Below are 26,973 nucleotides of genomic sequence, written 5' to 3'. Positions count from 1 at the left end.
AGAACTAAAATGTTCCCTGCCCTAACTCCCAAAGCCAAGACACTGCATGCAGATCAGGGTCCATACCACGTGACCCAGATGACGCGTAATGGAGAAGAGAGCATACGAAGACGGAACAAGGGACATTTTTTTTTCTTATTATAGAAAAAGGAAGGGGAATAATAGAAAATAATACACAGAAGAAATCACATACATCTGCGTTTGCGGATACTCTGGAGGTACATATGTACTTCAGCCATTATCATTGTCTGCCGTAATGTAAGTGGCGGTACATGTGGAAATCAAATTGCATCTCTATCCGTGGTCGCGTTGCAAGTTATTATGGGGACCTCTCTCAAACTTATATTTTCCCAACAATTCCTTTGTTTGACATATATGCCTAGGTACACACTAGGTATATATTCACATATCATTTCATCTGTCTTCGCCGAAAGCGTGTGTGTTTCTATACTCGACGCTCATTCGCCCAAGGAGATTCGTCATCGACAAACCGGCGAACCAACCCGCCTTTTTTCCTCCATTAATTAGTGAAGCGGACACATATCCTCACGGGAAATCATTGAGCGGATTGTCTCTCCGCAGCTGCTTCTTCGCCCTTCTCGGGTAAGTGACCCCAAGTGCGGGTTCTTTTCGGAGGTCCGGGGAATTGACGTCTCTGAAGATAGTCTAGACGTTCCGGGTCGTGGAAGATGGCTACAACCACAGTAACCGGTCATGGGCGACGCGCCTCCATGCGCCAGGCCGAATTGCAAATCCCCACCAAATCCTCCGTTCCTCAATCAACGAGCAGCCCGATAGACAAATTTCCGCCTTACGAAGACACCCTCGACGCCGTCGCGGGGTCAACTCGTCCAAACCGAAGCGCCTCGGTGAAATATGCCCCGAACGAGCTCTGGGAACCCCGAAAAGCAAGCTTGTACTCGCGAGAGTATGGGAACGGATCATTACGAAATCCCAAACACCGCCCACGAAAGAGCATCAGCGAAGCCATCACGACAATCAGAACACGCAATGGCAGTATGAGTGCCAATGCTCATGAATTGGCCGAAGCACTTCGCGCCCCAGTCTCTTACCGACTCACTGTATGTTGATTCGCGTTTTGAGGAATTCACAAATAGAAGAAACTCTCTCAATGAGGCCGCTCGCTAACACACTGTCTCAAGGCTCTCTGTCTCGTTTGGTATCTGACCTCTGCCCTCACAAACACGTCCTCAAAATCGATATTGAACGCTCTTCCGATGCCAATCACATTGACGATGATACAATTTGCATTTGTCTCCTTTTGGTGTTTGCTATTAGTGTATCTCTCCACAGTTATACCTCGGTTGCGACAAAGTATCCCGATCCTTCAACATGGAATTCGCTACCCATCCCGTGACGTGATTTCCACAGCCTTACCCTTGGCAGTATTTCAATTGGCCGGTCACATTCTGAGCTCTATGGCCACTGCACAAATCCCCGTATCTTTGGTCCACACCATCAAGGGCCTTTCACCTCTCTTCACGGTTCTAGCATACCGAATCCTGTTTCGCATTCGATATGCCCGGGCAACCTATTTATCGTTGATCCCTCTGACTCTGGGTGTGATGCTTGCATGCTCGACTGGAGTGTCTACAAATTTCTTCGGTATCTTCTGCGCATTCGGTGCAGCACTTGTGTTTGTCTCACAGAACATATTCTCGAAGAAGCTGTTCAACGAGGTAGACCGTGCAGAATCAGATCTGCAAAACCCCGGGCGGCGGAAGTTGGACAAACTCAACTTGCTTTGCTATTGCTCCGGGCTGGCCTTTTTCCTCACTCTGCCTATTTGGTTTGTCACCGAGGGTTACCCACTAGTATCTGATTTCATTCATGATGGTGTGATATCGCTATCGGGTAAGCAAGGCTCATTGGACCACGGTGCTCTTTCCATTGAGTTTGTGTTTAACGGAGTCTCACACTTTGCCCAAAACATCCTAGCCTTTGTGTTGCTGTCAATGGTTTCTCCTGTGTCCTATTCGGTTGCATCATTGGTCAAGCGTGTGTTTGTGATCGTGGTAGCGATTATATGGTTTGGGAGCTCGACCACCTCGATTCAAGCATTTGGCATTGGCCTCACTTTCGTTGGCCTCTACCTTTACGATCGCAATAGCCATGATGATGTAGCTGACCAAAGGGCAAACACGGACCATTTCCGTGCCGAACAGTCCATTCTTCCAATGAATGTACGGCACCCAAGCAAGCCATGGGATTCTAATGGCTATGCCTTCCCCGCGGGGAGGGCCTTTGAAGGTGCCCCCAACAACTCCCATGCTGCAGCAAACAACTCCAAGAAGGAAGACGATGGGCCTGGGCATTTTCGACCAAGAGGGGCCAGTGTGTCTCGTACTTGGTTACCAGGCACCAAACAAGAATCCACTTGGCAGGTTAGTGATTCTCAAGCTGCAGCCTAGCATTTGTATTTTATTAGTTTGGTGTATGATATCATGGTAGCGAGGTGTTGCTCGGAAGAGCTTTTACGTTACTATCCTTTCCCCTTGTTGTGTGCATCCAGCCTAGGACGCGCAGAGCATAAAGATGTACTTTGGCTGCGTATGGGATATACACCAGAGTCCAGATTGTCACCCGAAGTTAGAAAGATGTGATCTAGAAATATCATGGGAAAACCCAGAATGTATAGGATGAATAGAAGGGTTTATATTGAAAATGTACAAAAAAATTCTATATATCAGGAGAATGATGTAGCTACCGTTGGTAAGGAACAAAGTCATCATTAGGCGAACCCTTGACAGCTCCAGCTACGGTGCAATTCTGCTCTTGGGACATGCTGTAGAGGAAATAGGAACAGGGAAATTGCCTGCCTCCTACAATAAATGATGCCCTTTAACAATTTAATTGAAGAAAGGAAAAGGAGAAAATCGGGGGAGAAACGGTGGCTTTTAAGGAAACCCGGAGTGGAAGTTTATCCGCCTAACCGAGTCAATCGAGCCAATCCCCGTGAGCCCATTTGCCGTTTCCCTTAGTCAGCAAAGTGATGGTCAGCACTCCTATTATGTAACCTTAGAACCGCAGATTCCGATGCAAAGTGCTCTCTGAACTCCCAACCCGTCACCAGGATCTCACCCCCTCGCCCTCCTCCACCTTATCTCCCACCCTCACATCTCTGTTCTCCTTCCAATGATGCGGCCGCAGCTGTTTCGTGCGGCCGCCCGGTCCCTCCGGGTTCCTAAGGTCACTCCCCGGACCTTCGCGACGACAGCCCCTCGCGCGGCACAGGTGGAACTCACCATTGGTAAGTCCAATCTTGGGTTAGTTCATCTAAATTGATCAATAACTGATGGCTCGTTTGTCTAGATGGCAAAAAGGTGTCTGTGGAAGGTAAATACTCCCTTGAGATAACTCATTGAACCTTCACTCATATTCTCTCCCCAAAGCTGGCTCGGCTCTTATCCAGGCCTGTGAGCAGGCAGGCGCAACGGTTCCCAGGTATGACAAGACTCCACCAATCCAATTTGCTTGCAATACTAACATACACTAGATATTGTTACCACGAGTATGTGCCTTTGATCGAGTCACACATATTGTTTTTGCTAACACCAGTCCCTAAAGAAAACTTTTGGTTGCAGGAAACTGTACGTGAAACCATAATCCCTCGTTCTACGCCATTGAGGCATATGTACTTACCGAAACTATAGGTCGTATGTGCCTCGTCGAAGTCGAACGTGCCCCAAAGCCGGTGGCCTCCTGTGCTTGGCCGGTACAACCCGGTATGGTGGTGAAGACGAATTCACCATTGGTCCATAAGGCAAGAGAGGGTGTCATGGAGTTCCTTCTCGCCAACCATCCCCTCGATTGTCCTGTCTGCGACCAAGGAGGAGAGTGTGATCTCCAAGACCAGTCGATGCGTTACGGTGCCGATCGGGGTCGTTTCCATGAAACTGGTGGAAAGCGTGCCGTGGAGGATAAGAACATCGGCCCACTGGTCAAGACCTCAATGAATCGATGCATTCACTGCACTCGTTGTGTCCGATTCATGAATGACGTCGCCGGTGCCCCAGAATTAGGAACTGCTGGTCGTGGAAACGACATGCAGATTGGAACCTACCTCGAGCAGAACCTCAACTCAGAACTCTCAGGCAATGTCATTGACCTTTGCCCTGTCGGTGCACTAACTTCGAAGCCCTATGCTTTCCGCGCACGTCCATGGGAGCTCAAGCACACCGAATCGATCGATGTCCTTGACGCGCTTGGCTCTAACATCCGGATTGATAGCAGAGGCCTGGAAGTGATGCGGGTTGTCCCGCGATTGAATGACGATATTAACGAGGAATGGATCAACGACAAGTCGCGCTTCGCATGCGATGGGTTGAAGACCCAACGGCTCACAACGCCGCTCATTCGTCGGGAGGGCAAATTCGTTCCTGCCACTTGGGAACAGGCTCTAACGGAGATCTCATCGGCTCACGAGAAGCTGCAGCCACAGGCCAATGAGTTCAAGGCTGTTGCTGGGCACTTGGTTGATACCGAGTCGCTCGTTGCCATGAAGGACTTGGCAAACAAGCTTGGCTCTGACAACCTTGCCCTAGATCAACCTGGAGGTGGTGCCCCCATTGCTCATGGTATCGATGTCCGTTCCAATTACCTATTCAATTCCAAGATCTATGGAATCGAGGAGGCAGATGCAATCCTTTTGGTTGCAACAAACCCTCGTCACGAAGCCGCAGTTCTGAACGCCCGTATTCGCAAGCAGTATATTAGATCTGATCTTGAGGTTGGACTTGTCGGCGAGGAGTTTGAGAGCACATTTGACTTCAACCATTTGGGCACTGATGTCTCTTCCTTGAAATCCGCTTTGTCTGGAGAATTTGGCAAGAAGCTTGCCGGAGCCAAACGGCCAATGATCATTGTCGGTAGCGCTGCTGCAGAGCACCCTGACGCCAAGGCAATCTTCGAGGCTGTCGGTGGTTTCGTTGAGAAGAATGCAAGCAACTTCATTACCCCGGAGTGGCAGGGCTACAATGTCCTCCAGCGTGCGGCGTCTCGTGCTGGTGCCTATGAAGTTGGCTTCACTGCGCCATCTTCCCAGGTTGCTCAAACCACCCCCAAGATGATGTGGCTTTTGGGCGCAGATGAAATTGCCCAAAGCGAGATCCCGAAGGATGCGTTTGTCGTCTACCAGGGACACCACGGTGATCGCGGTGCTCAACTTGCCGATGTCGTTCTCCCCGGCGCTGCATACACCGAGAAGTCAGGTACATACATCAACACTGAAGGTCGTGTGCAAGTCACCCGTGCTGCTACTTCTCTCCCCGGTGCAGCTCGTGATGACTGGAAGATCATCCGTGCCACTAGCGAATTCCTCGGTGCTCCTCTTCCTTATGATGATATTGAGGCTCTTCGTGACCGCATGGAGGAGATCAGCCCTGTCATGCGTCGCTACGATGTTGTTGAGCCGACCTCGGTTGGCTCGTTGAGCAAGGTCCAACTTGTGGATCAGAACAAGGGATCTCAAGCTACTGGGGCTCCTTTCAAGAAGGTGATCGAAGACTTTTTCTTCACTGACGCTATCTCCAGAAGGTGAGTACCCTGTTCCGTCATTTATCATTAATTGATTTGCATTGCTAATTCTGCTTTAGTTCGCCCACCATGGCCCGCGCCTCCGCTGCCAAGGCCACTGGAAACCCTGAGACCAACTTCATGGCCGCAGGAGAAATGTCTCCTCAGGCTTTGTATGGTTAGATCGGGGTCTGTCTTGACCTCATTCTGTGTTTCTCTAATGGTTGCAGGCGTTTTTATTGTACCACATCTTAAATTTCCCTCTTGATGTACTGTTTCCTTTCCATCCTCTGTGTTTTTCCCTATCATCTTGAACACCCTTCCGGTTCCTGTTGACCTCTTCGCCATTCTCCGGTGTCGCCTGGGATTAATCGGTAGTGGTTGCCTTGTACATAAAAGACTGAACCCCCAAAATTTCGAGTCCATGGGCGTCGGGGATGATGAATCTATGCTACTTCCGTAAATTTTATGCGTAGTAGCTTTTAAATGGAAAAGTACAGTTAGGGCTTCCTACGGTGCAAACGAAGTGAAATTATCCCAGGAAAAATGACTTTTGGGAAAAAGAAGTATCCCAGCGAGAAGAACAGGGCAGGGAGAAAGAATGAAACACAAAACCAGAGAGATCCATCAATAGGTGTATTGCAAGATCAAGGAGTCAAGAGGAACTTTTAACTCATAGGTCGATTGGGTGCTATTCTGCACATAAGATGGAACTATATTTCGCTCTGTTGAACTACTTTATCTAACTTGTTCCAGTGGCCAGTTTAAAGCTCATCGTCGTCCGTCTCTCCCGCAGTTTCTTCGGCATCTTCACTGGGCTGGGTTGGAGCAGTCTTGATAGGTCCGCCGGTCCTTTTAGCAAATGGCAAATCTCTCTGAGGTGGCGCGGTGTCTCTCGCTGGGGAGACTCGCTTCAGCTGGGCAGATTCATCTTGAGACGAATCATCGTCCGTCGTGCTATTATTTTGTTCGTCGTCCAAAGGATGAGGGGTGGAATGCTCTTCGTCATCGGTGTCTTGATTACCAGAGGCATCTCGATCAGCCTTTATTGGATCAATATCCATTTGTTCGAACCCATCAGAGTCGTCTGTGTCGCTCATCTTGCGAGCACTTCTCTTCGCTGAATGATATTTCTCGGCGGTGCTATGTGACTCCTCTGGAATGCTAGCTTGTATCTCAGAGACTGTTGATATTTAGTCAGTCAAGATATCCAGGCTTGTCTGTTTGTGCCACCTACCTTTGGTGGCATCCACCGTAGCTGATGCCAGAAGACGTTGCTGGTTGCGGATTTTAAGCTTTTTCTCGTTCAAGACCTGTACGAAATTGGCGACCAGTCGATTCTCATGCTCGGTTTTCGCATGCATAAGCTCCTCAAGCTGTTCATTCAACCTCTGTATGGTGTCTTCGGCGAGGCGATAACGGCCAGTGAGGCTGGACACTTGTTGCTCTAGCATATTAGCTCTAGCCGCAGTGATTCCTGTCCATTCGAAAAGCTCGACGGCTTGTTCATCATCTTGCCTGAGGGTAAAAGCACCAAGGCGTTGCTATATTAGTGTTAGTAGTGATATATATACATCTAACCCGCCGGCGTGGAACACGAACCGTGATAGTCTGCACTCGCTTCCGTATAGTGATCACAATTTCCTTATTGTCTTCATCAGAACCCGATATGCTGGCCGAAGCTTCGAGACCAGTGGCCCAATCGGGCTCGTCAGGAGGAGCAGAACATTGTCCCAGAATGAGAGAGACCGTTTTAACCCATTCATCATTGGATCCTTGGTAATTCTTTGCTTGAAGGTCTTTCAAGCGTGTTTGTTTCACTGTGCGACATGAGCTCATGACTTCCAAACTTCATTCTGCGACGACTCACCCAAGCCAACGTAGGGCGATTCCCCCTCAGTAGCCGTCAGACTCAGATCAAGCGGCGCAGGGCCGGTACATGAGACATGGACGAGTACATAAGACCCAGTCTCGTCAGATCTGGGAAACCGCAAGATTCGAGGGTCTGTTGAAACAGGAGATGGCATATTTGGAATGAAGACTCAGGTGAGAAGGACGGGAGTGGAGAAAGTTATAGAGAGAGAAGAGAGTAGTAGTTATTGGGAAGTGAGAGATATTAAATTGCCTACATGTATATTTGGTAGGTAACCAAAGTCATCAAGGCAACAGAACTCGAGTGGATATAACATACAAGGAGGTACCGTCTTGACTGGAAGGTAGCAGATATCAGGTCTCCACATATTAGAATAACGAAATGTACTGGCTACATATGTACCCCATTAATAGGTCCAATTTTGATTACCACTGGCAATAGCTGTCACTAAATCTGTATGAATCTACAAGTATCTTGTAGATAATTGCTATAACTACATATGTACATTGCAGCTCGACATTCAATATGAGCCTGTAGTAGGTACCCTACAACTGAGGGGACATCAATGTTCGTTTAATTACATGTAATGACTGCGTATAATACACGTACTCCACACTTGGAAGTATGCAGTCTGCACTGAATATCCAGGTAAACCGATTACCTGGATACATTACCAGTACGGGGACCCGTCACGTTCTTCCTCTCCTCCACGAGGAATCTGAGATCCAGCCACAACCGACACACCTTTTTTCCCCTGTTACCTCTTCGTTCTCGCAATTAAGTTCCTTTGATTCCTTGAATTCCCCCGAATATCAGCGGTCAGAATCAAGTGTCTTGGGGTGTCCCCAATGCTTGAGTGTCCTTCTCTAGTGAATGTTTATGGATGAGGACCTAGCATTTATCAGGTCGCCTAGTGAACCCGCTTGGTCTTATTCGGCGAAATCGGCTCTAGAGCAAGGCCGGCCTTTATCGAGCTGATTCCTCCAACCACCCGCCTTGAGATATCCGAGCTCACTTGTCACGCTACGATCAACAGTGAAACCGCCGTGCCTCTCACTTGCTCCTATCTTTCGTCCCTACCAACCGACACGGAATGACGCTCATGTTCGCACCCCCTGAATCATCACCAGTGTCGCAAAGCACTGAGTCTGCCACCTAATCACAACCGCTTCCGGACGCCTGTAATCATCCCATGACCCCCGTGTTCTCTGTACGCCTTCAGCCAATTCGCTTCGCCGATCATGGAATCTTTACCAATCCACCTACGACCGGGTACCGACGAGTCGATTGAATGCTGGGACGATGACGACGACTTGCAGTTCAACGAGGATATTCACTTTCGCACCGCATCCAGCGCGGGGTCCGTAACAAACTCGTCATTTCGGCCCTCAGGGCACCGAGATTCTATCTCCTCTCGACGCTCTGCTCGCTCAGATATTGACTCCAATGCGGGCGACGAAGACTGGCAGGTACCGCTATATGACAACGATGAATTTGCAAAAGAAGATGCCATTGCTTCGGCCAAGACTGCGGGCATTCCCATTCCTCCAGATATCCCCAAGTCAGCTCTTATTGGAGGCACGATCAAGCGCTTGTCAACTCGAAAGACCAAAAAAACTTTTGTTGATGACTGGTCAGAAGACGTTGAGCTCCCGGGTCCTGAAACCCTGTTACAGCTCAAAACTCCTCGGGAAACCATGTTTCCTGACTCCCTTCGACATTTGAGCTCCGCTGCTACCAGTCCAGTGAAATCCACGGCCTCGCCATCTTGGGATGACGAATTCCCAACACATTTGCAATCTACCTTGGGACCATTTGACGCCTTCCATGACGACAACGATAGTCTGGAAACCCGAGATATCCCAACCCTCAAAGCCCCAACTCCTCGATCTCCAAAAGAATTGAGCATTCGCAATGTTGGCAGCGGCTTCAGTATTGAACAGGAAGCAGACGACGACTTCAACCAGGATTTTGAACTTCCTGCCAATCATCAGCCTCTTGAATTATCCCATCGAAAAGCGAATTTCTACGTTTCCAGTCCCACTTTGGAGGACTTTGATCTTGAGTGGTCTGAAGGAAGTATCGGTGTACGAGTTGGTGGTACCACAAGGGATGGTCGTTCAGTTCCCAGTTCCTCTATCTCTATCGCCAGCCCCAGCGTTTCAAGCTGTCTCACCGCGGAAAGTGAAGACGATGGCCTCGACGGTATCGTCATTCCCGAAGGCCCCCTTGATTTCAGTGCTTCTCTGCAGAAACGACAGACTGCCCAAGCTGAGAATGTTGAAGCGGAAGAGAGTCAGGTGGATCGTATTCCTTCTGACGCTGACGACTTCTTTTCTGGCATTGATATCGACAACGAGAAGGCTTTCTCCTTTGGAAAACCCGCTCTGAATCCCAACATAAAGTGCAAGACAGAACGGCCATCCAGCCCGACCCGTCGATCTGCAACAACACTCACCTTCACCAGTGCGACAGGATCTCCACGAACTCGCATCCCACGCTTGTCTGGCCATGATCGGACCCATTCAACCCACCTTGAAACTGTGTCAGAAAGTGGTGCGCCTCTTTCCAAATTTCGAACATCACAATCGCGTCTAGGGCATTCGTCTCACTCGTCAACTTCAAGTCTCCCGGCTCCTAGCGCCAATCCCACATCCCCGACTCCTGCACTCTCTGGTCGACGGCTTCTCGGGTCTCGCAATTCCCGGGACATTGCTCAGGCCGGCGAGGGCAACCCTTCAGTTAGGCGTTTGAAGACCAAGCGATCCCTGCCATCGATTCGTGGCTTAAGCTCGACCGCTTCAATGACCGCTTCCCAGCGACCACCGGTGGATCGTCCAGTCCGCCTTCCCTCTGCCAGACCTAAAACACCGGTGGATCTCCCCGCAACTGATGCGAGGTCGCTGGGTCGCAGGCCACAGGTGCCATTTATGCCGGCTGGCGTGTCGGAATCCCAATCACACCATGCTAGTGTCAAAGGGTATCGCTCGTCACGTCGCACAAATTCGGGTAGCTCTGGTGGGCTTCTTAGTCCGCAGGGCACAGTCTCTCGACTCTCCCGACCAACTCGCAATGAGCCGTTCCGTGCTGGGTTTGGCGACACAAGCGCGGACTCTCTCGGTTCCTCTACAAAACGTACAATCACACGACCCACTAAAAGACGCAATTTCGGGGATGGAACAGAGTTGGAATCGTTTGATGACCTATCTACATCGGTCTTCGCAGAGAGCAAGTTCGTCAAAACCCCCACCGGTCGAGGTGCTCCAAGGTCGGTCCGCGCCAGACTCAGCCAGAGCCGGATTGATCCCCCACATGATGAATCACCTACTCAATCTTTAACGTCCCCATCAACTTCCAAATTGCGCAGTCCGACACCTAGGTTTGCGCGAGATACCAATGCATCTAGAAATGCAAGGGAACAACGCATTGCATCCATGGCTATTAACTCGAAAGGCCGTGAACCGAATCCTCTTTCGGCGTTCAACTCCAACTGGAAGTCCCAACCTATCTCAAGGATTCCTCCGGCCTCTACAACGATCAGAAGCCGGAAAGGTAAACCGAATGCCAAATCAACGTCCAAGCCACACTTGATCAAACCCATGGGATCTGGGGTGCAGGATGCCAAATGTAAGCAAGACCTCCAATCTCTATTTACATGATTTGCCCAATCTTATTAACCGTTTTTCAGCCGTGAGGGGTATGCGTTACAATCCTACCATTTTCCGGTGGGAAGGAAACGAAAATCTGGTTCAGGAATTTGATGCCACTGCTCCCAAATCACCCAAACCTGCCCCGGCTCTCATCACCAACGTTGGGGCGATGCAGAATGTCCAGACCGTTGGTGGAATGGTGTTCGATCCACATCGTATGTGTTGGCTCAGGGCGTCTGTTGGAGCCGACGAAGACGACGTGTTTGCCGGCCTGGACGACTTGGATGACAAAATCACCAGCACCGTTGGACGAAATTCTGGAGCGATTGAGGATCAATTCCCAGCAGTTGGGGACGATGCAAGTGCTGATGAATCCTCAGATGAAGGACCTATGACAGAGGAATTTGATGTCGGCCCAGAATTCATCCGACGACAGCGGGCTGAGGAAGACAAGTGGAGACGCAAGGTTGACAAATGGGTATTTGATCGAGGCGACCACGAAAATCATTGGAAATGGATCATCCGCGATTTAGTGGCCTTTGACCGGGGATCGGCATAGAAGCAAGATTTGACGTCTGCATATCCAACTTTCCCGGACAGGGGTCGCCTTCTTTTACCCGCATGTGTACATTGTACTAATCCAACATCCCCACGAACTTACGACGTGAAGACCCATTGGCCGTGATGATTCGGCTATCATGAATTTATGGTCTCCTTTTTTTTGTTTTGTTTTCCTAAGCATATCTGACCAAGGGGGGCAGAATGCTATGTAACTATATCTTTTGTTTGAGTACACAGTGTTTAATATGTTTTTTGGGCCATTGTCCTTCTGAACTGTCTATACTATTAGAGAATATCGGACTCGGGGATGAAAGAAAGTAAAAAAGCCAAAGAAAAACAAAAAAACAAAGAAATCGGGAAGCAGCAGAATAGAATATGTAACACCAGATATGTTTTTGGACTGCAAGTGTAAATCTGCGAGGGTCCGAACCTTGAAGTCCGAGGTGTCTCACCTTTCAGCCAAACGTATGTCATCCTGTCGTCCCGGGTACTTCCCCTGTACTTCATCCTTTCTTTTTTTCCTTCTGACAACCTTGACACCCTTGACACCCTGCAAAAGTCCCAGTCTTGGCATATGTAAATGCCACGTCAAATCGAAACATCTTCTCGGATGCTCACTTGCATTTCTGCCCATCTGGGAAATAAATAAAAATATATTATATGTGGGACAGCATGGCCCAGACACAGTACAATATTGACAAGGATGGCCAGACTTCAAATCTCGAGGGATTCATCTCAATTGCTCCAGAGCAGTTCATACATCGACACTCTATTGACGACCCCCCGTTCTCTCTATCTTTTCTTCCCCCTCTTACCGGATGAGCCCAACGGGGAGGAGCTTGAGGATGCAGAACTCCCCAGAGGAGTGGGGATTCCCAAATCCATGTTCCTTACCAATTTGCACGGCTACTTGCATGGACAACTCCCTTTTTGCCCGGGGAATCTCCTGCCGACTTTGTTTGACCGTGAAGCAAACGTACAGAGACAAAGAGAGAGTTTCCCCCCTTTCCTGATTCGAGTCGGGATCCCATACGGGAGTAGAGTTGTTCCGCAGGTCTAAGTATAGGAAAAAAATTCGGGGAGATGATGATTTCGCCCCCCGCTGTACTTCGGTCAAATCAGGAGAGCCGAATGGGTTTCCCCCCAAAAGTCATTACTCTCTCCGATAGGGTGCCTCGAATAGCCCTGTCCACTCCCATATCTCCCATGTCCTCAACGTGGCTTCTTGAGGCAAATGGTGGCGCTGATTGACCTTAGGGCATCGAAAGGCAAAGGAAAAAGGCAGGAAAGGCAGGAAAGGCAGGAATCCGTATCACCATTGCTTCTGTGCGCTGTCGTATCAGCCTGCTTCCACTTTTTTTTACCTCTTCGGCGGGTCGGAAAGAATTGACCACGAACCCCAGTCCTTTCTCGCTGCTTTTCTTTTCTTTTTTTACGTTAGACCCATGCCGCTATCTTCCCTGCAAGCTTTGGTAATACCTATGCTTCCGTACCTTACAGAGCTCTGTTCGACTCGCCTGGCTCCATCATTTCTTTTTCTCTGTGGAATATTTGCTGTTCGTCTTCCAGGGATGCCCTCTGTTGTCTCTGCTCTGTCGCAACATGGTCTCGTGCACTTCATCTTGGGCATCAGCCATGTCAGTCCTGCACTGTTTGTCCATCTGGGGTCTTTTTAATAGAATTGCTACCCCGTTTCCAGATGGGCTTTCTGTGAATTATTCCTTCTCTCTTTCTATATCCCACTCACTGTGATCTTCTAGACACAGTTCAATTCTTTTGTGATACTTGTGGTGTACCTGGGTACTGTGGCAATTCTTCACTATATGCAAACAAGTTAGCCCAGTCGTCGTTTCATTATTATCATTACCTTCCTCGGAGACTCGCTGTATACTTGCCCTTTTTTTTTTTTTTTTTCTATACATCTTTTTTTTCCCCTCTCTTCTTCTTCTTCTCTCTGTTTGAAACAGATCGACGTGAGCTGAACAATAATCAAGTGACATTCCAACTCAGATATCAATTATGAGCAGCTTTGCAAGGCGCAACGAAGGGAATGATGCGTATCTCATGAATCACCAAATGGCAGTGCCTGGCTCGTACGGTCAGGCAGAGAGTCATGACTTCAAGCAAGAAGGCCATGACTTCAACACACATGGATCTGGAGCATATCATTTCCCTCAGCATTCCTTCAACCCATACGGGTCTCAGTTTGGGCAGCCCTATGGCCCACAGTCGAGTCTGTCTCCAGGGTTGCAGCATTTGCAATATACCTCGGAACATTCGGTTCCATCGATGACCACCCCAGATGACCCCAGACTACACCATCCGCCGCAGTTCATGTCCCAATCACGCTACCTTCAAGGGCCAAGGTATCTGTCCCGCGATCCGCTGGGTGAAACAGAGATTGAAAGCCAGGAGTCTCACAACGAGGCTACATTGCTGTCAGAGGCTGTAGTGCCCGCACTTAGCGGCTTCCCTGATGTAAAGGAGTTTGATCAACTGATGCAGAAGTGAGTAATCCGTGATGAACCAGATAGACCTAAGGCTAATATCTCATCATTTAGCTACGTTGAGGACCTGTCCATCAAGAAGCAAGATAAAGCGTTGATCTATGCCAAAAGAGCGGGTAACATTAGAACTGTGTTAATTGACCCTAAAGACACGGCGGTGGAGTCGGCTCAGTTTCGGTATGGGATCTCTTTGATTCAATCAATTGCCTGCCTTGCTAAACAAATCAGGTTTTGGGTCAAAAAGATGTTCAAGCTCCAAGCTGTGGGATCGGATGTAAGCCTGGCTTGTCCCAACGGATATGATTTAATCAATGCTGATAGGGTGATTTGTTACGATATAAAGCATAGGAAGATGATCTGTCACGAGGGAAAGCCGGTTGCAATTCGGGAAAAATTGTTCAAAATTCTCACCAAGGCCCACCAGCAATGCCAGCATGGTGGCCGAGATAAGACATCTGCTCAGGTCCGGCGGATCTATTCATGGTGGGCAAATCCGAGTCATATTTATATACGTATATGGCATGTTTAATATATAGCCACTAACCGTCTCATTAGGGTTCCCAAGGAACTAATCTCCCGGTTCGTTAAGATCTGTCCGACCTGTCAGGTGCGCCGTGGGGGATCACGCTTGACGCCGCCTAATTCGCGAAGAAGCTCCCCCAGACTGGAAATGGTCTCTCGATCCCCCAAACTCCCATCGCCGCCAATTTCGCGACGAGAATCGACGTTTGGTGGTCAAATCCCCCTTGACAGGACGCAAGCAGACTACTTTGGTCATTTACACGGTCACGGTGGCTGGCTGGATAGTCATCAAAATGTGCAAAGCCGCTCAAATCTAGGCAACGGAGTTCGGTCGTTCCAGGGTCCCATGGGCAATCTTTCACACTCAATTGCTGGCACCTTGGACCCCTTCTCGACCGATTTATCCATCCCTCCGTCCCAATTGAGCTATACAACGGGATATGTCCCGACACATGGGGCTGCGCCTCAGCGAGAGTTTTGATTGTCTTTTCTGGTCGACTTGTGTGGATGTTGCTTTTTGATATTACCGGAGTACACTGTGTGCTCTCCAAAAGTATACCTTGCCAGGAGCCTCTAGATCATTTTATGCTTCCTTGTCAACCCCAAGCCTGATGGGTAACATACACGAACAGGGAACAGGGCGAGAAGCTGATTTCCCATCCGTTATGGGGTTTTGGGTGTACTAAGAGAAGGGAGGAATTTGAATAAAAACGGAAAGAACATGAAAAAAAAACCCCCGAAAAATACTCTGAATAATTCAATAATTGAATCTTGAATCTTGCATTATACAACATAGGCTACGTTTGAATGGTAGACCAATGAACCCAAAAGTACAAAAATTTCGACAAAAATCAAGGATTTCCCTTTTCTGATCGGCACTATAGAATACAACAATCAGATATGCACATAGTCCGTAATCGTATTCGATATTCGGTGTTGGGTCAATTGCGGGTTTATTTGAGCCTCATGTGACCATTCCTAAATGCATACAGATTGGCGACATGGAAACATTAATTCATAGCAACTCCCGGCGTCGGGGCTTGAGGGGGTGATGCATGGGTTCAAGGCACCTGGTACTTGTGAGATAGGCGATCACGGTGTTCCAAGGCAAATATAAAAGGAACGAATGCATCAGATTCAAAATTCCATCTCGGAAGCTTTAAAAGATCCAGGATATCATCAATTCCTGAACTCATTCAAAAAGTGGAAAGGATTCTAAACAGGAAGCGAGAACTTCTTGCCCTTCAAAACCCTGGGAGAAAAAAGCGCGAAAGTCAGTGTCCACACCATACATCTGCCTTTTTTTTTGGAGCCGATTGGGCTTACTTATTGTAGTAAATGTAAAAGAAATCGGAGTAAAGTAACGTTTGGATGATTCCAGCGATAATGGTCACAGGCTGGAAGGAACGTTGGAAGGAGGCTTCGGTGAAATAACGGAAGACCCAGTTCGGGATGTAGAGTGCCCTATAGAGTCCCAGAGCAAACAGATAGTGGGTGGTGATTGTGTCTGCCTCCCCGGTTCGTTGCAGCATGAATAGTTGTGGCAATATGGCAACCGACTCCAACCAGATGGAAAAAGTCCAGAGTATCTACATGACGTTAGTCCCGATCTTTCCACACCATAGACGGGGTGAAGCCAACCTCGGAGATGCGATAATCGCGTGGAAAGAGAATCGCAAGCACCGCGCTAATTCCGAGGAGGTATTGAACCTTGAAAGTATCGATGTTGGGGTCATGTGTGGGTTTGTAGTCGTTGAGCATGAGGTAGATGACGTAGGCCGAGGAACCGATAAACAGTAGCTTGAACGTGGTGAGGTACAGGGAGTCGGTGAACGTCCAGAAAAGATCTAGAAGGCGCATGAGCGATTGTGATGAACACAAAGCCGACGCTGACGTCGAAACCTACCGAGATAGCGAGTGACAAAAACCAGAAGGTATAGCACCTGCGATTTGAACGACAACCCGGAACAACTCTGCGATCTGCCATCAGTTGCAAGTCATATGTGGCTGTATGGACAGGAGAACATACACTTGACGTCTTCATCTTCTGTAGAAGCATGAAGATCGACGCCAGATGGGAGAAGTCGGCTGCGATTGAGCGTTAGTATATCGCGTTGGTTTCCATTGGTTTTATGTACCTAATAACCTGAAGATATTCATTATGCCGGAGACGGATTTCAGTGTGAATAGTGACCTAAGCCAGGAGAGAGAGAAAAGGAGGATAGGAGAGGGAAGGGACAAGTTTCAAATGTTGAGAATTGGTAGGAGTTTAGACCAAAACAGCTGAGTTGTTGACACGAAGGCAAAAAAAAAGGAAGGGGACCTTAAATTACTTGCAGATCAGGTACACTGAGTACTTGTACCGTACACAATATGTACCGTACACGTACATACACCCATACATCCATACATACTACTAGTAGTGCATATGTACATACCTTAAATTGTGCTAGTAAGAGTACTATAGTTATGGAATGGCCTATGAACGTATATGGTATGTACCTAGAACTACCTTTTTGCAAAGTATTGAATATGCGTATTATACAAACCGAAAATACGTAGTACTTTTCCGAGAAGTAAATTATCTGTATAACAACTTTGAATCATCTACAAGATCCCCTACTAGTAGGCACCTTGCATTAAATCTCAGGCATGTGACTTCTATACATGTGTACATTGAATCATAAAGATTGCATCTATTCTAGAGATAATCTACTTTGTATGTACTCAATACAACTAAAAGCACAACATTGAATATTTCCCTACGTATTTATACGTCCCCGGAATGCATAATGTCGTCAAATCATCATATTGATACAACCTTGGAAGAAAACAATCATAATCGCTACCTAGACCTGCCCAATACCTTGACATAACCAGACACATGACCAGATATAACGCCGAGATCAATTGCCATTGTAGGACAAACATGTACATTTGCCTCACTAGAACAAGTTTCCGCCCCCAATGCTCTCATCGGCCATTCGCTGGAGATGGCCTTCAGCTAGCTCGCTCTTAAGAGCGCATATTGAGCTTTCGCGATCGAGTCGATTCCAGTCTCGAAGTTCTGCTCGCTTAGACCTCTGTGTCTCCGCGATCTGCTCGAGGAGTTTTTCTTTGTCGACATCAAGCTGAGCCAATCGCTTCTCCACGGCAGGATCTAGAAGCGACGGAAGACTCCGACCTTCCGGTATGATAGTACATAGCCCCGCAAGATGGTTGATCCCCCTCTGAGCTAATGGTTGAGTTACAGATGGAGTGCTGGGTTGCCGGGAAGTCGGATGTCGGTAACTGCCACCTGGTACGGGAGATGAAAAAGAAGCGCGAGGACCTGCTGGTGGGGTTTGCGAAGGTGCAACAGGCCCGCGGCGTACCGTCGGAGACCCCGTCCAAGCCTCACGTGGGCCAGGTCCGCGGCGAGGACGAGTCGGCGCTGATAGTAAAGAGACATGCGGAGGACCGCGATGCTGATTAGATGGCGGCCTCGGTCCCTGATAAGGTCCTGATGGCGGCAGCGGAAGTGGGCTTGCACTGTGGTTTTTCGGTTGAGTTGGGATGTTGCCACCAACCCTGCTCCCGCTTGTCTGCGGTTCCAAATGTGCTCTCTCTGGAATCGAAAAAGGCGAATGATTGCCAACCGATATTCGGTCCTCATGATCTGGCCGCTGTTGCTCCGTATCGTAGATCTGATCCCGGTAAGGAGATCGACCTGGGGGTTTGGACGAACTTTGGAAGAGTACCGGAGAGCGAATCGGCGACCGACTACGAGCTCTGTGGGAAACCACAACGGGCTTTTCTACAACTGGCGATGAACGTCGAGATATCAGGGTGGGTTGTGAGGCCAAGGCTTGTGTAGGTGAAACATGTCTTGATGGCGACAAAGTCCGATCTCGTTTCGCCGCATCACGAGGATGGCCTCGATGTGAGGCATGAATTGGACTCTGTGGCAACGCCACTTCTGGCTGTATTCTCGGCGAGGAAGCTCTGGGGGGTTTGTCAATATTCAAGACAGCAGGGCCATCTCGTCTCGCGGGTCGGAAGGCTTGGCTGCTGGGAGTTGTATCGCGTATTCGTCTTGGGCTGTTGCGAGCACGGGATGCGTTGCGTGATCTGCCATCACTGTAGGGCGATTTCGAGCGCCATTTTTGGGGCGGTGATCTGACCCTTTCATCTCTTCTGGGCGAGAATCTTCTTGGTGGGGATCGTCGTCTTTCATAGGGAGGTGGACCAAAGTTTCTCCCCGGAGGAGTACGTGAACGGCGCCGGTATGGTGGTGGTGACCGACTTCGTAGGCGCCCATACCCTCTATTTGATGACGGTACCCACGTGTCGGCTCGTGGTCGAGGAGGGCTTCGGGTTCGTGGTGGCGAACGACGGTGACGAATTTCATACCCCCGAGAAGGGGAACGACCGTTTCTCTCGGCTGGACGATAACTTTCTCCGCCTCTTCGTTCATCAAATCTAGGGAAATATTTAGAAACTTTCTTCCTTTCAAATATTTCGATGCGCCTACAAACCTTCTGCGATCCCAGTCCATTACGGCACAGAGAATATGGATATGAGAGGAGATGGGGTGAAGTACAAAGTACTCTTGGGTAGAAATAGAAGGCAGAGCACAGGAACACACAGCTACCCAGTGCTACTTCTCCGTCTCCTAGGGAGAGAGGGTGAAAGTAGATCAAAGTGCAAGGAATTGAAGGGTCGAAACGCGGTAGATGAGAGTAGTGAGCTAAACCCTTTTAGGAATACATTCCCGTGACTGTAGGCCGCGATATACAAAGTACATATGTACCCGGTCCTTGCCAAGTAACCCTACCCCCTTCGGGTGTTGGGTTACCACACCGTAATGTAAACTCTTGCTCAATGTAAATTTTACACCACCCACCATTTTTACTACCATTTTACATCCTACCAACATGCCGGAAAAAAACCCAGATTTGGAGAATACCCTTGCAAACGCTCTCTCTGCATGGCATGCTCGAAAAAAACCAAAAATAGCCCCATTGGCGCGAGAATTCGGCGTTCCTTACAATCTGTTGTATAACCGGGTTCACGGTCGGGGATCTCGTTCGACGCGCCGTCCTACCAATTCGACATTAAATCCGGATCAAGAGCAAGCCCTAATTAGCTGGATCACTATATTAGATGATGCTTGCTCTCCACCAACTGCTAGAATGGTAGAAGGGTGCGCTAATTCAATGATTCAACGCGCCAATGCGGAAGAAAACACGTCGCGTCCGCCGGTTGATAAAAACTGGGTATACCGGTTTTTAAAACGTATCCCACCTACCTATAACCTTCAGTTTATAAAACAAAAACCAAAGGAAAAGAAGAGAATGGAGGCTGAAAATATTGGCTATCTTACTACTTAGTACCAGCGCTTAAGCCAGTATATCGAAAGCAACAAATTAAGCCAGCGGGATATCTACAACTTCGACGAAACTGGCTTCCAAATTGGCTAAGGAAAGCCTTAAAAAGTCGTTTCAAAAAGCCAGACTCTATTTTCACTAAATGGAGGTATTGCTAAGGGTATTACCGGCATTGAATATATTGCTGCCGATGGCTGGAAGATGGCACCTTAGTTCCTAGTTAGGGGTAAATTCCATATAGAGAATTGGTATAAAGATACCAACCTTCCGGAGGATTATACCCTAGTAACTACACCATATAGGTATACTATAGATCAAACTGTAGTTCAATAGCTTCGCGCTTTTTATCTAGCAACTAAGGATCGTACTACTCGGGGTAGTAAACGCCTTTTATTAATAGATAACCATGGATCCCACCGTACTCTAGAATTCATCAATTTTATAGCGGAGAATAGCATTATCCCCTATTGCTTTATACCCTATACGACGTATATCTGCTAGCCGCTAGATAGCAAGCCTTTTCTTGCTTTAAAGCATTGCTACCAGTCTAATAATAACGCTATTATTCAATGGGGTGGATCGGTGGACCGAAAAGCGGATTTTTTTCGAGAAATTATATCTATTCGTAATGCTCTCACCACCCGAGTAATTAAGTCGGGATTTGCTAATTGTGGCATTTCCCCATTTAACTATGAAAAGGTGCTTAATCCGCTTGAAAAAGTTATAGATTACGGGGATGATCTAGTTGTCTTTAGTGAAGACGACGGATCAGAGGTTGATTTTCCTAGCTCTATTACCAATTCACCACCCCGTGGAATCTCTCGTACAAACGAGAGTACGCGTAAATTGGAGGCAGATATCGAATTGCTAGATAGCGAGCTTTATGCATCTATTCAGCACCGAGCAAAGCTACTATGCCGGAGTGCGCGAATTTCAGCGGAGCTAGCTACGTAGCTTGCTAAGGACAATACCACCCTGTTACGCCATAAAGTCCACCGAGATGCCCGTATTACCAAGCGCCAGATCAACCTAGGGGGCCCCCTTACTACTGGTGATGCCAATCGAATTATCCGGGCGCGAGAATCGAAAGAGTAGGTGCAAGAAGAGAGGCGGTTGAAAAAGCGGATTTCGAAGCCATTAACTACGGAGGATACACCAACCCCAGCACCCCGTTTTATTCCATGGATTCCACCAATGGATGATATATCTACTATTTGAGTATTTGCTAGGATTTTTTTAGATTTTTATAGGCGTTGTACGTTGAGAAAAATGCAAAAATATTTCATGCGTTCTTTAAAATTTACATTGAGCAAGAGTTTACATTACGGTGTGGTAACCCAACACCCGAAGGGGGTAGGGTTACTTGGCAAGGACCGGGTATAGTACTGTGCGGCAAGACAAGATCCAATATATGCTGATTTGGAAGATTTATACGGACAAATCTACGGAGTACATCCCTTGAAGTTTCATGGATTATTCAATAAACTTGATTCTTCAAACATAACCATACATTACAGCCCAGAGAGTTTTCTTGCAACCTATGAGTGTACATCAAAGCAGCCAAACTCCAATGCTCATCATGAAAGAAGCACGCACGGGAAACCCAGAAAATAGAAAATAGAAAAATACATTGAGCATCTTTAATGCTTCCCTCGTCTCTCCTCTTCCTTTCGGAATCTTTTGCGGTGCTCCTGTGCAATCATGTCACTCAAGTCCTCCTGGAACCCCCAGTTCGGTGGATTCTGCTGCTGCCTCTGTGACTCGTACATGCTCTGGAGGTTCTCTTTGCTGAGACCATCGCCGGATTGAATTGCATCCAGGTTAACAGACACTTCAACATCCCCCGGCTTCTTGCGTTTCCGGCTTTGGTCATCTGCACCAAGAACAGGAGGCTTGCCTGTTGATCCGCTGAGATCGTAGGCCCTATCACCCCCGAAAAAGCCTTCCACGTTCGTTTGCCTCTCAGGAATGACTTGATGAGCACTCCGAGGGTGAATGGATTCCTCTGTGTCAGTACCACGATGGTGTTTGCGCACATCAAACTCCCCAGAAACATTCTCAGCGCCAACAAATTCAGATGGTACTGCTGAATCTATTCCACTTGGGGTTTCCATATCACTGGGCGAATGAGCACCTGCACCCACGCCATCTTCGTCGCTTTCTTCTTCCTGTTCATCATCTTCCTCCTCAGCCTCACTCTCCTCTTCTGACTCTTCTGATTCATGCAATTCTCCCCAAAGATCCTTTTCAATCGGCTCTCCTTGTTGGGCATGTTGTTGGGGTTGTAAAACGCCGAAGATATCGCCTCCGAATAATGGGCGGTTGTGTTCATCGACAGGTGGCTTTCCATACCCTCCAGGATGGTAGCCCCACGACGCGCCGGGCGGAGGCGGCGCATTGAGGCCGGGCACTTTCAAAGCAGGGTAGGAAGACGGGGGACCATATCGCTGCTGGTTGACGAGCCACGGGGGAGGGGCTCCTGGGGCCATACCAAGAGCATCTCTTAACTCATCGCTCAGTTCGCCAGGTCGGAGGTGTTTAAGATTGGTCTCGTATTCTTTGCCCTCATAGTAGATCTCGCCGTAGCGAGTCAGCTCTGGCTTGGTTTGGAAACGGAAAAATGCCTCGTAAAGCTTCTGGTAATCAATGTCCAACTTGCCCATCTTTGGCTGCACTCTTTCCCGTTGCTTCTGTTTCAAACTTGACTGTTCCTGCTTCTCTAAAGCGGCGTCGCGCATTTCAGATATTCCCGTCTCCTGTATAAATTTTGGGAGAGCAAATGGCGCCTTCTCCACTCCCCGTTTGGATGAGAGATACTCTCGTTTGAGCGACCAGTGAGAGGGGACCGGGACCACATTGCGATGAGCTTTAATGTGAACGAGGAGTCGAGGATCAGGGGCGGATGTATCTGTCCATTCAACGATTTCAGGCTTTCGTACCATTGCTTTGAGTTCAGCAACGGATAGCTTGTTCATTTCTTTCCGCTTCTTTTTTGAAATCTTGGGCTCGCTCTCTTGCTCTTCGTCGGGTATTTCATCACCATCGTCAAAGAAAACCTCGGGTTTATCAGTCTCCTTCGTCAATGAATTTTCGGTCACTGTCTCGTCAAATTTTCCAGCGACATCTTTGTACATTTCCCATAGCGGATCGGTTGGCTCGGGAAGCAGATCGGTGTTGGTATCAGCCGGTGCATCCTGAGCAGTAGCCACTGGCGGAGGTGACAGTTCCCGTGATATGGTATTGTCAGTGGAAAAGCTCGTAGTCTTTGTATCAGTGTCAGCTTTAAATAGGCAGGCTGAGAAACTTTGGAGAATATATCTGCCTTACCTCGGCTTTCTGGGCCTTTTTCTTGGCTCTTCTGAGCTGGTTCTTGCTCAATTTCATGGTCGCTGGAAGGTTTGGCAGCTGGTCAACGAACGCGGTGCTAGGTGGAGAATATTGCAGAAATGGAAAGAGATAGGGCACTGGCAGCTTGGTTCAGGTGCGTGCAATGATAGATTCAGGTAGCAAAGGACAATGGAGTCAAAGGACAATGGAGTGGGCGGACATGGTTAAAACCCGAATATGGATATCAAATGTCATCACGTGCGTCCACCTACAATGCCTTCACCGCCTGTATTTTGCCACACCTAGTTACATGATATGTAGTTAGATGCGAGCAACCTCGAGGGTTTGGAAGCGAACCTTGGAAGGTTTTGTCATTTGTCATGCAATGATCTACCTGATGTACGTTGTTATATACGTATTTTGTCTAACTTATTTGTGTAGAATTTTCAGTATTGCTCCAATGAACTACTGGCATGAGAGCCAAAAAAAAAGGAAAAGAGAAAGAAAAATGTATTATTGTACAAAATGTGAGACAAAACAAGCTGTGTCGGATGGTGAGACTATCAGCGAAGATAACAAATGAAATCCCAAGGCAATTTGCACCTGAAGCAAAAAATCTAAACAACTTTGCGAAGCTGTATTTCACTAGCCCAGCCAGATCTTGAGATAATCCGGATATAGAAAATGTGCCGGTGTGGATGTGAGTGGTGCAATGTTGAGCTTAGCAAAGCCTGTAAGGTTAGGCAGACAGTCTATTTCTTCTTCTTTGCGGACCTCGATTCTGTTTGAGTTTTAGATTTTGATCCTGGTATGGAACCATTAGGTGTAGAGGAAAATTACCTGCAGCGGTTCGTTTCTTCTTCGGTCGACCCTTCCCTCGCAATTTGGCACTATAAATGGGATGTTTAGTAGGCATGTATGTGATATGGGAGAACAGTTCTCACATCTGAATAGCTTCTTCTCTGTCATCTTCGGCTTCGTCAAATGTCGTCAATCCAAGAGGCTTATAAGTGTTTTGTAGATCTTGGAAAGACACTGTCTGCTTTGGGTACCAGGCTGCAAGTGCTGGCCCACGCAAGCGCTGTCTCAAGACCTTGTTTCCAAGCCGAAGCCGTTGTGGGTTGAAATTAAGAGAGAATATGCGGCATTGGGTCTAAAAAATTGCCTATTAGTGAATGCCAGCACAGCGCAATTGAAAAGGGTGGTTCAACCTTAACGAGATCCAAGATCCGACTTGACGCCATTTTCCTTTCTCAGAGGTTCGAAGGAATCATATGCAAAAAGAAATGGGTGAAGCAGCTGTTCACCGCAGCTCGGTAGACAGATGTTATCAAACTTGGGGAGATACCAACTGAAGTTTGCCCGGTAGTCATGTGACCTCCCGAAGTATACCGCCTCAAAAAAAAAAGAAATTCCTCCCCAAGCACAAGAGCAGAACTGGACTGACTGAACGAGGGCTACAACAATTGACATGCCTCAAGACAAGGAGGTAGCACATTCAGTAGGCTTAAAAAGGCCAATGGTAGATCTAAAAAGATCATCATCCGTTTTTGGGTCAGATGCCACACAAAACTCACAAAAGCGGCCCAAGGTAAATACCATGTTCTCATCCCACTGAGGGAATCCCCGTTAGTTCAAGCCAGTTGCTAACATCTATTTGGATGAAGGTTCAACAATCAATTCGGCCATCAGACACTAAGTTCTCTATTGGTGTCAGTCGCAGCATGGCCAAGTCTAGCAACAATTCTCGTCTGCTTCTTCTACAACACCTTGTTCGAGAAATTTCAACCGGTTCTGATCTCGCTGGCGCTGACTCAGAGATTGTGGACGCTATTTCGAGGCTGGATGACACATTTCATAAAACAAAGAATCAATTGTCTTCCAGAGATTCTTCGATAGCTGGTGAGGTCCCAAAATCACACTCAGATCAGAGTTCCAGGTTGGTCAGTGGATCGTGTGACCCTAAGCTCCCACCGATCATGGATGACAAGCTGGAACTTGCTGTCTTTACCCACCCAGCTCTTAGCAACAATAACAACACGACCTACGACCGACTCGAGATTCTAGGCGATGCATACATTGAGCTCATTGCAACCAAACTCGTCTGGGAGAGATTTCCAGATTTACCAGCAGGTCGAATATCACAGATTCGGGAAATTCTTGTCAAGAATGAGACACTTTCGGGCTTCGCAGAAAACTTTGGTTTCGACCGCAGGGTTTCTGTGCCACCAAACTACAATACCCCATCAAAGCGATGGACCAAAACAAAGGGCGACGTCTTCGAAGCCTACGTTGCGGCAGTCATACTATCTGATCCTGTTTGCGGCTATGAAGTAGCCGAACATTGGCTAGCAGGTTTATGGATGCCGATTCTCAAGAACTTGGGGCATCAGAAGGGGGAGTTACGCTCCAAGGAGGCTCTTGCTAAGAAGATTATGGGGAAAAATGTCAAGCTTGAATACATTGAGGAGCGTCCATCAATTCAGCAGAAGGGTGGCACACAGACTTTCTTCGTCGCGTTATATCTCACTGGGTGGGGATGGGACAAGAGGTTTCTAGGTTCCGGTCAGGGTTTGAGTAAAGCAGCTGCAGGTGACGAAGCAGCGAAAAGGGCCTTGCTGAATACGCCTCTAGTTCTTGAGATCATGTCAGCAAAGGAATCATGGGAGTCTTAACTCTTAAAAAACCTTGGTCATATCTCGCGATCGATCAGGTCGGGTTCTCCAAGTTACTAGGTCTCGACATTGCATTTCCCATTGAAGAAATTAGCACCAGATCTATCATGCACATCTACCTACATAATACATGGTAGATCCATGATATTCAAAACTTGTATTTTTACCATATTCATATACCAATTTCCACATCAATTTCAATTTGCACTTTACAGACCTATATATAATTGCCCTATTGGTGTTACCGGCCAGTTCTTTAGGCGGAAGAGTGCATTTCGACTAAATACTGAGTATAAGGGGTAAAAGAGAAAGAAAGAAAGGATGAGTTGGAATAAGATCCTTTGTGGTGTCTTGATATAAACCATATACAGACACTAGTCAAAAGTATCTTCCCGCTCCATTTTTTCGGCTACCCCTATCAAATATATATATCTACCTTGTATAGCTCTACACAACCATATAATACGCTAATTAGGATTAGTAAAATATATATTACTAATTGATAACCGCACAATTGATTTTTTGCTTAATATTTTGTATAATACCCCCTCGCCTTACGTACCGCTGCTAAACTTCTCCCTATACTTAATATTAATCTATTAATCTTCGCCTACGGAATCGCCTCCTAGGCCTTAACTAGGCACTCTTTAAAATACTACTAATTATATAGGCTTCTTCCTATTTTAATAAGCTCTAGAAAGAGCCTAAAAAGTATTAATTTCAACTACCGCTATACCGGTTTAATTAGGTTTAAATTAGGTAAGTATAGAGGCTAATCCTTAATATAAATCCTATACGTTTCGAACTACTCCTATATCTCCTTTACTTATGTTATTTTATATTAGCTAGATATTAGTTTATTACTAATAAAAATTAGAGATAATTATAGTTATAGTGGTATTTAATAGTTTAGGTTTACTAATATAGTCGAAATTATAGAAATATATTTTAAAT

At 47.5% G+C, this 26,973-nt stretch overlaps 10 protein-coding genes across 10 annotated transcripts; 5 read left to right on the top strand and 5 right to left on the bottom strand.

Annotated features, from left to right (window-relative positions):
- Positions 1-689: 689 nt before the first annotated feature.
- N7471_009586 (putative ER to Golgi transport protein (Sly41)) lies at positions 690-2,432 on the top strand (the record flags this gene model as incomplete). The annotated part of the gene is made up of 2 exons (XM_057282305.1): positions 690-1,082; positions 1,164-2,432. The coding sequence occupies 2 exons, from the start codon at positions 690-692 to the stop codon at positions 2,430-2,432; spliced, it is 1,662 nt and encodes a 553-aa protein (XP_057133188.1).
- A 640-nt stretch (positions 2,433-3,072) lies between these two features.
- Positions 3,073-5,986, top strand: N7471_009585 (putative NADH-ubiquinone oxidoreductase, subunit G). Its single transcript, XM_057282304.1, has 7 exons — positions 3,073-3,271; positions 3,334-3,357; positions 3,414-3,465; positions 3,518-3,532; positions 3,589-3,611; positions 3,675-5,556; positions 5,616-5,986. Exons 1-7 carry the CDS (start codon positions 3,157-3,159, stop codon positions 5,716-5,718), a joined length of 2,214 nt encoding a protein of 737 aa, XP_057133187.1. The 5' UTR covers positions 3,073-3,156; the 3' UTR covers positions 5,719-5,986.
- A 313-nt stretch (positions 5,987-6,299) lies between these two features.
- N7471_009584 (uncharacterized protein) lies at positions 6,300-7,562 on the bottom strand (the record flags this gene model as incomplete). The annotated part of the gene is made up of 4 exons (XM_057282303.1): positions 6,300-6,718; positions 6,773-7,079; positions 7,138-7,355; positions 7,406-7,562. 4 exons carry the CDS (start codon positions 7,560-7,562, stop codon positions 6,300-6,302), a joined length of 1,101 nt encoding a protein of 366 aa, XP_057133186.1.
- A 1,087-nt stretch (positions 7,563-8,649) lies between these two features.
- Positions 8,650-11,617, top strand: N7471_009583 (putative cytokinesis regulator (Byr4); the record flags this gene model as incomplete). The annotated part of the gene is made up of 2 exons (XM_057282302.1): positions 8,650-11,035; positions 11,097-11,617. The coding sequence occupies 2 exons, from the start codon at positions 8,650-8,652 to the stop codon at positions 11,615-11,617; spliced, it is 2,907 nt and encodes a 968-aa protein (XP_057133185.1).
- A 2,021-nt stretch (positions 11,618-13,638) lies between these two features.
- N7471_009582 (integrase zinc binding domain-containing protein) lies at positions 13,639-15,129 on the top strand (the record flags this gene model as incomplete). The annotated part of the gene is made up of 5 exons (XM_057282301.1): positions 13,639-14,126; positions 14,181-14,303; positions 14,355-14,400; positions 14,470-14,609; positions 14,682-15,129. 5 exons carry the CDS (start codon positions 13,639-13,641, stop codon positions 15,127-15,129), a joined length of 1,245 nt encoding a protein of 414 aa, XP_057133184.1.
- Positions 15,130-15,863: 734 nt separating this feature from the next.
- Positions 15,864-16,808, bottom strand: N7471_009581 (uncharacterized protein; the record flags this gene model as incomplete). The annotated part of the gene is made up of 6 exons (XM_057282300.1): positions 15,864-15,900; positions 15,975-16,237; positions 16,290-16,495; positions 16,555-16,621; positions 16,678-16,736; positions 16,787-16,808. 6 exons carry the CDS (start codon positions 16,806-16,808, stop codon positions 15,864-15,866), a joined length of 654 nt encoding a protein of 217 aa, XP_057133183.1.
- A 785-nt stretch (positions 16,809-17,593) lies between these two features.
- Positions 17,594-19,104, bottom strand: N7471_009580 (uncharacterized protein; the record flags this gene model as incomplete). The annotated part of the gene is made up of 2 exons (XM_057282299.1): positions 17,594-18,632; positions 18,659-19,104. The coding sequence occupies 2 exons, from the start codon at positions 19,102-19,104 to the stop codon at positions 17,594-17,596; spliced, it is 1,485 nt and encodes a 494-aa protein (XP_057133182.1).
- A 2,405-nt stretch (positions 19,105-21,509) lies between these two features.
- N7471_009579 (U2 snRNP complex subunit CUS1) lies at positions 21,510-23,556 on the bottom strand. Its single transcript, XM_057282298.1, has 2 exons — positions 23,345-23,556; positions 21,510-23,280 (listed from the first exon to the last, which is right to left on the bottom strand). Exons 1-2 carry the CDS (start codon positions 23,399-23,401, stop codon positions 21,658-21,660), a joined length of 1,680 nt encoding a protein of 559 aa, XP_057133181.1. The 5' UTR covers positions 23,402-23,556; the 3' UTR covers positions 21,510-21,657.
- A 540-nt stretch (positions 23,557-24,096) lies between these two features.
- Positions 24,097-24,588, bottom strand: N7471_009578 (mitochondrial 37S ribosomal protein mS33; the record flags this gene model as incomplete). The annotated part of the gene is made up of 4 exons (XM_057282297.1): positions 24,097-24,125; positions 24,185-24,234; positions 24,289-24,497; positions 24,556-24,588. 4 exons carry the CDS (start codon positions 24,586-24,588, stop codon positions 24,097-24,099), a joined length of 321 nt encoding a protein of 106 aa, XP_057133180.1.
- A 188-nt stretch (positions 24,589-24,776) lies between these two features.
- N7471_009577 (ribonuclease III) lies at positions 24,777-26,207 on the top strand. Its single transcript, XM_057282296.1, has 2 exons — positions 24,777-24,935; positions 25,012-26,207. The coding sequence occupies exons 1-2, from the start codon at positions 24,816-24,818 to the stop codon at positions 26,017-26,019; spliced, it is 1,128 nt and encodes a 375-aa protein (XP_057133179.1). The 5' UTR covers positions 24,777-24,815; the 3' UTR covers positions 26,020-26,207.
- Positions 26,208-26,973: the final 766 nt, after the last annotated feature.

Source organism: Penicillium samsonianum (genome assembly GCF_028829775.1).
Source record: "Penicillium samsonianum strain IBT 33392 chromosome Unknown utg000005l_segment0_segment0, whole genome shotgun sequence".
In the NCBI taxonomy this organism is placed as follows: domain Eukaryota; kingdom Fungi; phylum Ascomycota; class Eurotiomycetes; order Eurotiales; family Aspergillaceae; genus Penicillium; species Penicillium samsonianum.
This window is presented reverse-complemented; position numbering and strand designations above follow the sequence as displayed.